This window comes from Leucopleurus acutus (genome assembly GCF_964270905.1).
Source record: "Leucopleurus acutus genome assembly, chromosome: 4".
Classification (NCBI taxonomy): domain Eukaryota; kingdom Metazoa; phylum Chordata; class Mammalia; order Artiodactyla; family Delphinidae; genus Leucopleurus; species Leucopleurus acutus.
The window spans coordinates 117,731,396-117,742,109 of NC_139146.1; the positions used below are offsets into that span (position 1 = coordinate 117,731,396).

At 38.9% G+C, this 10,714-nt stretch overlaps 1 protein-coding gene across 4 annotated transcripts in view; it reads left to right on the top strand.

The window, feature by feature from the left end:
- The window catches only part of GPAT3 (glycerol-3-phosphate acyltransferase 3), a 57,394-nt gene extending 51,904 nt beyond the window's left edge, over positions 1-5,490 (top strand). For all 4 annotated transcript variants that reach the window (XM_082838756.1, XM_082838757.1, XM_082838755.1 and 1 more), the window contains exons 12-13: positions 173-252; positions 4,259-5,490. In XM_082838756.1, the coding sequence (XP_082694882.1) occupies positions 173-252; positions 4,259-4,370 (192 nt within the window). In that variant the 3' untranslated portion in view covers positions 4,371-5,490. The remainder of the gene's footprint in view (positions 1-172; positions 253-4,258) is intronic.
- The last annotated feature ends 5,224 nt before the right edge of the window (positions 5,491-10,714 follow it).

A 10,714-nucleotide genomic window follows, 5' to 3' on the forward strand; every position in this document is an offset into this window, starting at 1 on the left:
CACTGCATTTTCTTAATAGAACAAATGATACTTGCTATGATTCAGAATAGAGCATATTTGAGCTAAAATATGAATCTTATACTTTAAAACAAATCTAAATGATTGTGAGACATTTGAAAGCATTATTTGAAAACTCTGCCTTAAGAAAGTACTTGTGATTGTTTTTTTCCAGGAAGGAGAAGACGCAGTCCAGTTTGCTAACCGGGTTAAGTCTGCTATTGCCATACAAGGAGGGTTGACTGAGCTTCCCTGGTAAGAAATTTTTCAGAAGTACTATCACTTTTTTTTAAATTAAAAAAACTCAATTTTAATAATGTCATTTATTATGCTTGTTAGCTGGAGATTTAGCTGACACTGACAGTGGCTTATACAGCATAACGATGGCTTAACTAAGAGAGAATTTCATCGCCCGTACATAAACATAGGCAGTCTAGACTGCTATAACAGCTCATTCTGTATTGGTCTACCATCCTTGGTGTGCTTCTACTTTATGGTCCAAGATGGCTGCTCCACCTCTACCCAGTGAGTACAGCAAAATGGCTAGCAGGGAAGAACTAAAACAAGAAGGACACATTCATGTCTTTAAGAGCACAGGCTGGAAATTGGACAAGCCACTTCCACTTGTATCTGTTTGAACTGACACCTTGCTGCAAAGGAATCTGGGAAATGTAGTCTTTGTTCTGCATGGCCACGTGTCAAGCTAAAATTTAGGGTTCTTTCACTGAAGAAGAAAGTGAGAATGGATTTGGAGGAATGGGCCCTGGGAGGCAAGGGGCAACTTACAGACTTGTTCATATTTAACTCCAGCTATAACTATATTAAAGAAAACTTAAAAACTTGACAGGAAATATTTTAGGTATGGATATCTATGACTTCAGTTTTTTGTTTCTTTGAGCAAGATTGAATGTAGGTGGGAGTATTAGTCTGCTCAGGCTGCCATAACAAGCTACTATAGACTGGGTGGCTTAAACAACAGAAATTTATTTTGTCACAGTTCTGAAGGCTGGAAGTTCTCTGTTGTGTCTTTTAAAAAAAATTAATTAGTTAATTTATTTATTTTTGGCTGCGTTGGGTCTTCGTTGCTGCACACGGGCTTTTCTCTTTAGTTGCAGCGAGCGGGGGCTGCTCTTCGTTGCAGTGGCTTCTCTTGTTGCGGAGCACGGGCTCTAGGCATGCGGGCTTCAGTTGTTGTGGCACATGGGCTCAGTAGTTTTGGCTCACGGGCTCTAGAGTGCAGGCTCAGTAGTTGTGGCATGCGGGCTTAGTTGCTCCGCGGAATGTGGGATCCTCCTGGACCAGGGCTCGAACCCTTGTCCCCTGCATTGGCAGGCAGATTCTTAACCACTGTGGCACCAGGGAAGCCCTGGTGTGTCTTCTTATAAGGGTACTATTCCCATCTTGAGGGCCCAACCCTGATGACCTCATTGAAACCTAATTAGCTCCCAAAAGCTCCATCTCCAAACGCCATATTATTGGGAGTTAGGGCTTCAGTACATGAATATTGGGGGGCACACAAACATTTAGTCTGTATCAGTGAGGGTTATAATAGGAGATTGATTCTTACACACACACAGACATAGGATTTGCAAACTTGCACAAAATAGTCCATACTTCAAGTCCTGTAAGTGTAATAAAGTCCTGCTGTCTTTTCGGTGTTTGAAAAGTTCATCGGAGGCAATTTTGGCAATGTTGTAGGAGCAGGATGTGGCTCACCAAGTCAGGCTGTCAGCCAGGCAACCAAAGCCTTCTGAACCTGCAGAGGAACGTAGGACTATTTAGGGATTAAGCCTCTGGAAGAAGGGCTGGCTAGATTCTTATATACCCTTTAATGCAAGGGTGGGGAATGTCTCTAAAATATTTTATCCATTCACATACCTTGAATACAACTAATTTCACCTAGGAAAGCCTGTCTCTGGCATCTGTCATGCTAATGAACAAACTACTAATTTCTACAGTGAAAACACATTTCTAAAATTCATTATGCTAATTAACAAAGCTTGGGAGGTTGATGGGAGATCAAGATAGCTGAAACCTTATAGTGGCACCTCTGGAGGGTGGCCTTCTGATTAAATGCCTAGTTGACCACTCTGGGAGTATGAGTTCTTGATTTAGGGCAACTCACTTTAGGGCCCTAAAGTCAAGACTAGGGTTAAGACAGGTTAAGACTAATATTTGTATTACACTCTCTAAACTGGAATATGTGAAACTAAATTGCAGACATCCTACCATCATGAAATGACAGGCTTACCAATGTCCTAGTTTACAGATGTCCTAGTGACCCACCCATGTTCATATGTGTAATGGGCTTCCTCTTCCTTGTTCATTGTTCTCTACTCTTTATCCCCCTTCCTCTTACCTGACATCCCAGCCCCGCTCCTGCCCTGAAGCCATTATGAAAAGCTTAGAGCTTTGGATCTATAGTCTCAGATACCAAGGAAAGGAAGAAACCCTTGCGAAACAAAAATAACCTAAGGGAGTTAGCTCCAGGACAGACTCCCAGTCAGATTGGCTTGAACGAAATGGCACAAATGATCCTCAGAGTTTTAAAATTTCCTTTTATCAGGCCATCTGCAGTTTAATAATAAAAAGTTACTTTTAACTACCTGGCCTCTTCTTTAAAAAGAAAATAGGCTCACTGCCTTTCCAGATGTGTTTGTCATTTGGATATGAATTAACATGTCTAGATTTTTTTTCCCCCTAGATTAAATGAGAATTTAATTGTGTCATCTTAAAGTGGCTTTTATATATGGCTACTGCCCTCCTTAAGAGCTAAGATCTGCTGTCATTGCAAAGGGGAATTAGGTAAAACTTTAGTCTCTAGGGGTGGCAAGTCACAGCTGGGGTGCTCAGAGCAGCGTGAGGTTTACTGGAGTGCTTGGGAGGGAGAATTGTGTAAAAATAATGTCAGGATGCTCAAGGACAAATGTTGCTGACTGTGAATTTTTATCTGTTTTGGCCTGGACCTCAGGAAAGTAGGAATGGCCTTTCTTCTGTCTCTCCCTCCCTTCCCTAGTTCTTACTATTCAGAATTCACAAAGATGCTCTGAATAGTTAGAGGCAGCTCATGTGGATAAAAGAGGCTCTTGTGGACAATTCTGGAGACCTAACGACAACTTATAACCTTATTTCATGGAAATTTCCTACAACTGACCCCCTGGAAGATTTGTGGACCGAAGTCTATTTTTAAGTTGAGGACCTCCTGGTGGGCCGTGTCTTAGTTTTGACTTTAGAGGCCAGGACATGGCAGTTGTCTCAGGCGGCCGTCTGTCTGTAGGTCACTGTCTTCATGGCATTGAGTTCACTGGCTAACCTATGATCCATTCATCATCATTAGAGAGCACTTGGTAAACATTCATGCTTAGCTGGGTTAAAATTAAACAGGCAGAGTATAAAGTAAGCAAGTTCTTGGTCCATGCTCTCCTAGGAGTTAAAATCTAAAACATGAGATTAGGAGAGAGAGAGTGGCCCTGACAGTCCAGTCCCCTTCCAGCTCTTCCAGCTTGTTGTTTCTTTGTGTTGTCTAAAGAAGGAAGTGCACACAGAATACTTATAACCCAGGCAGGTCTGTTTTCTCCACCCTGGAGAGAGTTCAAAGATTCACAGGCTCTGAATTAAGGAATGCTGCTTACATAGGCACTATTATTGGTTGAATGCAGTTTATGTTTTTGTTGCTTGTTTTATTTTGAGTCTGTTTTGGAATATGGAAGATTATAGTACTTGAAATATAGTGGTTTGAATCAAAACATGATTTGTTAGACATAGGATTAGATTTGAATAATGATGAACCCATTTCTCTTTAAGGAATTTACCCACGCATACTCAGTATCCTCGCCATTTCTTGTGTGTTTATTTAAAATTTTCCATATGGCTTTCTAGTAAGATATAGGTCGATTTAGATTAAAAATACCTAGTACTTTACTTTCCTTGGGGAAAAAGATAGGTAAACAATCCTAGTTTTAATACAGTATCCAAATATTGAATATAGCAGCCCTAACTTACAAAAAGAAACTGAGCAGAGAGATTGTTTTATGTTAATCAAACATCAGAGAGATTGTTCCTGCCTTAAAGTAACACAGGTCTGATTGAGTGGCAGAGCAGAGATTGAAATCTGGTTCCTTCTGCTTCCAAATCCAGTGTTTTTTTGCCTAATCGCTGACCAGCTGCTAAATGTCATGGCACCGTGCAGCATGTATTAATAGGTAACACTTTTAAATCGCTGCTGGGAGTATCTTTTATTTATTTGTCTTTCTGTTCTCAGGGATGGAGGACTGAAGAGAGCCAAGGTGAAGGACACCTTTAAGGAAGAGCAGCAGAAGAACTACAGCAAGATGATTGTGGGCAATGGATCTCTCAACTCAGAATTAGACTGAATGCCACCCAGGCTTTCCAGAACTAGTCCTTAGAAATGGAATGTGGTGGAGTATATTTTTGGGGGGAGGGCGTGTTGTTTTGTTTCACCGTTTTTGTTTTTATTGTTAATCTTTTCTACCCAGTGATTGTCTCTACCTCTTGATGCCAGAGGCAGAACCCACGGTGCCCTTTTGGCTTTTGTTGTTGTTATAGCATTAGCCTCATGAACTGTAAGGTAGTTTACTGAGTTTGAACAGATTCTCTTTTGTAAAATGATTATGTCATTGTAGATTGAATGAAATATTTGTACAGGAAAATGTGCTTCTAAAACACTTTGGGAACTCATTGTGTTTGGAACTCGTTGATATGGTAATTCTCAAGAAAATACCCCAAACTTTGTTCACGATTAGCTTTCTCACGCTCTTTCCTCCCACTCTCTTTAATCACTGAAACAGGGATTACACACGAGTTTGAGTTACTATCATGGTTTTGTTCTACTACAAGGTTGAAAAGAAAAATGGAAGACAGTATTTAGGAGAAAGGACAACTTTGTGGCCACTTGATCTGAAAGTTGAAAGGAAATTAAATATTTTTTACTAGCGTGTTAGAAGAGACATCCTGTTTGGTGAACTTTACCAAAGGAAAGTGAGTCCACATGACTATGTGTGCACACTTATCCGCAGGCAACTTGCAAATAAACATACGTTAGCCAGCAACTCGTGATAAAGTTTTTAGTTTTCCCGTTTGTTTACTAAAGGTACATACCTAAGGCCTCTCCCATCTACTGATTTGTTTGATCTTGTAACTAAACACATTTCAGATAGGAGGAGCCTTTGACAAAACCACAGATCACACTGAGTGTCTTCAGCGGGGGTAGGAGTGAGTGAAGTGTGTGGCACTGTCCTTCCTCCTCCACCCCTTTGTCCTTTATTTCAGAACTTTCCCAGTTCCTTAAACAGGAAAATAAGTGGTAAAATTACCTTTTGGAAACTGAGCCTTAAGTTTTTTAAAGGAGAAAATACATGTTTCCCGACTCCGCAGAATAAGCAATATTGATAGCAATCTAGTGCAATCAGAGTGTTATTCCTCTTCTGGTAGCCATGTACAAAATGTGACACTGTCTTACGGTGAATATAAATAAACTCTATATTTCTAAATGTCTGTTGCATTATTTTCCCTGCACCTCTACCCTCTTACCCTCTTCTGATTTTGAATAAGTTAAATTCTTTTCCATTACAAACAAGGATTGTTTGTTTTTCATTTCAATGACAGAGTTAGATATTCTGGGGCTGGAACATCTGGGAAATGAGAAACATGAACCGCTGGTTTTGGTGTGTTTTTTCTTTTTTTTTTTTTAGCCTAGTTGTCTGGACTCTGACCCTTGGATTCCGTTCTTTTGCAGGTGAACTCAGGCAACTCTCTCTTAACTGACTCTAGGTAGGCCTGCCCCAATGCTATCAGTGAGTATTCTTCTTATCAAGCTATAGGAGTTTGATCCCAAGGGAAGATTTGTGGAACAGTTGACCATCTTGGTCAGCTACCCTTCTTTTCTCACTTCCTCCCATCTTTTCCCTTTGTTCTTGCTTTAACCTTTGCCCCCACCCAAAACAAACAGAAACTCTCCTGAGGGTGAACTTGACCGAAAATCAGCAAATCCAAATATGTATGTTGGGGTGACTCTTTGTCTTATTTGTTTTTTCTCAGAAGATTTCGTTTTCCGTTTTCCTTTTCATATTCAATATAGCTTGAATTAATAAATCCATTTTATTAATTGGGTCAGTTCTCAGAAAAGCTGATAGAACAACTAACAGCTGTTTTGTTTGGACACTGATAATATGTATCTTTCCAAGGGCACTGTGAAAGTAATAATGCTGTCATGTATTCACTAGAAAATCTAATGCTATTTCAATCAGAACCTTCTTGTAGGTCTTTGACTTACACAACTAGTTTTCAGGTTGTTTTAGGAATTACAGTGTTACTGAAAACATGTTTTTAGAAAGCAAATACTGCTCAGATTTAGTTTATACTCCTTCTTTGGACTTGCCTTCCCTAATATTATTTTATACCCACTTTAGAAATATTGTGCCCGAAATATTGTGTGTATTCCTGAGTCTTCTGTAACTGTATTGGGATATCAAGGGTAGGCAGGATTTGGTAGAAAAATCCCATTAGGTAAGAACTTTCATCTAACCCTTGTACAGATTCATTCACTGAGCCTTGAGGTTACCTTTTTTTAGTCCTACCCTTTGTCATGGTGACATTTATAGACATTGAGTTTCAAGAATGCCAAGGGTTTCTGAAATGTCCTGGCACATTCTGGAACTGGAAGAGCAGCCATGTCTGAATCAGCAAATACACTCAGAGCGTAGGGGGAATAGTCCGAGATCACAGCCTGGGACAAAGAACAGTGGCAAGGAAAGTTTTCTTGTATAAGCAGACTTTCCAAGGCCAACTCAACTTTGTCTTAGTGATTTGCCATTATCCCCTCGGTGCACATGCTGCGTTTGGGTTGTTCTGTTGATACCTGCAAATATATGATAAGGGCTATTGGTTTCTCGTGACTACAGAAAAGTTACTGTGGTCATGAGGGCTGCCTCTTGACCAGAGTTGCCCTCAGTCGTTGTTTCTGAAATATGGTGCTTTCTTAAACGTGGTACTGCAGATCTAACCTGCTTCTTGCTGGGTCTGAGTAGCTTGTGCTGGGAGGCTGGCGGGGAGGATGGGATCTGGGATTGGTACCAAAAACTAGGGGCCCTATTAGGAACTTGACAAAAGCTATATGATTGCTTTTGTCTTTTTTTAACACTGGTTTCTAGCGAATTGATGCTACTGGTGTTTGATGTTTTTTTGGAGTAATGGTTAAGATGAGATAAAGAGTCATAAAGACATTTTCTAATTGTGGCTCTAGCACTCATCAGCTTTTCAGCCTTTGACAACTTACTTCTCTGATTCTCACTTGTCTTCTTTCTATTTATTGTGAAATTCTAGAACACACACAAATGTATATGAAGGTGTGCAGGTACACTTTAAGGGCAGTGATAAAAATAGATACCTGCATGCTTGTTACCAGGCCAATAAGTAGAACATGACTGGATCCTGGAAGGTATGAAAAATCACAAACTATTATTCCATTTACCATCAATGGACAGTAGGTTTCCTTTTAGCTTATTGTAAATATGCTTGCATATCTCTTTTTAGGTATGCGCAAGAGTTTCCCTAGTTGTTTGTATAGTAGGAATTAAGGCTGCTCCAGGATAGGGTATGAGCATTTCACCTTTAGCATAGAAGCAGCCAAACATTTCCAAAAAGGTTGTGCCATTTTACACAACCTAGCAGCAGTGTATGAGAGCAACACTTACATTTAGTGTAATAACATATTTGGATTTATTTTTAATCTTGTTTTGTGCTTTCTCTTTCTTCCATTTTTTAAAATCTCTCTCTTCTTCTTGCCCTCTACTGGATTTATTACTTTATCCATTTTCTCTACTTAAATTGGAGTCTAATGGTCTTAATTTGTTTTTATTCTGTGGTTACCTTATAAATTTCAACTTACATACTTATCAAAGTCTAAAATTGATCACTATCCTTATACTCCTGAATAATACAAGGACCTTGAATTCCAGTCATTCATTCCTCCTGCCAATTTATATGATATTATGCATTTTAATTACTTATATAATCCCACAAAATATCGTAGTCATTGTTGTCATCATCATTTTGGTTATTTTATATAGTCAGCGTTTACCCACATGTTGACCACTTTCTTTCTTATTCCTTACCTCTTTTATCTCAATCCTTCCATCTGGGATCACGTTCCTTATTGAGAGTCTGCTGGTGGCAAATTCAGTTTTTGTTTTCTGAAAGTTTATTTATTTTGTACACCTTCTTGAAAGTTGTTGCTGGATATAGAAGTTTATGTTTATATCAACAGTTATTTTTCTCTAAACACATTAAGGGTCATTCCATAGTTTCTATTGAGAAGTCAGCTACCAGGCATAAATATTACTTCTTTGAAGGTAATATTTCTTTGAGTGTATTTAAGATTATTTGTTTTTGTTATTTTACCACTTCACTATGATGTATCTACGTGTGGATTTCTTGTTATTTATCTTGCTTGTGACTTGTTGGTTTCTCATCTGTGGTTTAGTATTTTTCATCAATTTTCAGTTATCCCTTTCAATAATGTCTTTTTCCCATTTGCCCTCTCCTGTCTTTCTAGAAGTCTGCTTAAACAAATATTAGACTTTCTCACTGTATCCTACCTGTCTCTTAATCTCTTTTTTATATTTTCCATTTCTTTGCCTCTAGCTAGACTTCTTTCTGGACAATCTTATGATTGTACCATTTCACTAATTCTTCAGTTCTAATCTACTGTTCTGTCCCATCATTGAGTCTTTAATTTCAGTTTTTATATATATCATTTCTATGAGTTATATTTGATTTTTTTCCCTAAATTGAAGTACAGTTGATTTACAATGTGTTAGTTTCAGGTGTATAGCAAAGTGATTCAGTTATTCATATATTGGGTTGGCTATAACATCTTACAGAAAAACCCAAATGAACTTTTTGGCCAACCCAGTATAGCTATGTACATATAGATAGCTATCTATTTCAGATTCTTTTCCATTATAGGTTATTATAAGATATTGAATATAGTTCCCTGAGTATTTGATTCTTTTTCAGATGTGCTTACTCTTCAATAAGTTTTGAAGCATCTTGCGTGTATTGATTTTATATGTTTTTCCTACTATTCCAAAGTCTTCGATCTTTTGCGAGTCTGAGTCTTTTTATCCCCCTGTGGCTTCTCATTAACGGAGTCATTTCTTTGTGTGTTTAGAGAATTTTTATGATGATGTCATCTTTGGAATTTTATCTGCCTTCAGGCCTTTAGATCAGGGATCAGCAGCCTACAGCCCATAGGCTAAATCCTGTGCTCTGCCTGTTTCTGTAAGATTTTATTGAAGACAGCCACATTTATTTGTTCACTCACTGTCTGTGTTTGCTTCTGCGCTACAGCAGCAGAGTTAAGTAGTTGCAACAGTGACTGGATGGCCCACAAAGCCTAAACTATTCACCCTCTGGAGCTTCACCTGGAATAGTTTGCCTACCCCTGCTCTAGGGCACAGTCAATCCAGGACCACTTTAACTTATTGGCTTGAGATTTATTGAACCATGTAAATAGTGAGAATTTAGCCTGTAAACCCAAATGAGGCCATCTGGTGGTTTTGAATTCTCTGCATAATGTTTTTGAGATTCTTCCATGTTGTTATGTTTATAAGTAGTTTTTGCCTTTTAATTGCCAAGTGGTTTTAAATCCTTAGGGGGAATTATTTTTCCCTTTCACTTAGCACTAAGGTTTGACACAGACAATTTATCAGGCTGGCATCTGGGAGTGAGGGATGGATGATTTCTACTTTCTTCTTACTTAAAGGGTGTAGCCCTTTGAGATCCCACCCTTCAGAGAAGGGTTTCTAGTTAGACTTCCCACCTTGGGCTGGCCTTCAACTTTGTCTCTTGTCCCTTAGGTCCTTGAGGCTCTGGAAGCCACTGCTGAAGTTTGCTTGGCTCAGCCAACACCCTCAAGGTGAAAGCCAACAGCTGGCCTCTCTGCTCTGCTTATCTACTGGGATAACCTATCTTCCTTCAGTCTTTGGCTTGAGTGGTCATAACCTTCTTGCTAGTTTATGGAAGCCATCAAAATAATTTTCTTTTATCATATAGAAAGAGGGTGTGTACATGTTGGTAGAAATAAAAGTTCTAGAAAGCAACAACTTTCAAAAGAAATATAGTTTCTCTGAGTCATTATTTTAATATAAAGAACAAAAATACTTCTTTAGAATTACAACTTAATTTGAAAATTAAATACTCTGCTGAAGGCTTTTTATAAGTTAAAGCGATATACAGGAAAATATGGACCAACACAGGGAAAGTTATGAGGTTTTTAGCATCCATACTGCTAAAACCTAACAGCATGAAGGCAGCTGAAAGCAGGTGCAGTGGTATTTTCTGCATATTTGGGTGACTGGCAAGTTCTCTGACTGCCCATGTTACAGCCTGGGCTAGGGTCCCATCAAAGCCTTTGATGGCCCTTCATGGGAGTCAAAAATCCCCATTATGGGTGCCCCCTACTGTTGTAGGAAGCATATAGCAGTTCTGGCTACTTGTTGGCCTCTTGGCTCTATGTCTGGAAAAGATGCCCAAGATAGCTTTGAAAATAGAGTATTTATACTCTGTCTTGGTGAACTAAAATATTTTGAATCCCTTTGAGCTCTAAGCTATGATTAGGGTGTGAGATGCCTGGAAGACTGAGACCGAAGAGTCAGTCTCTTCACAAGGTGAAATATGATACTCATTACTATTAAAA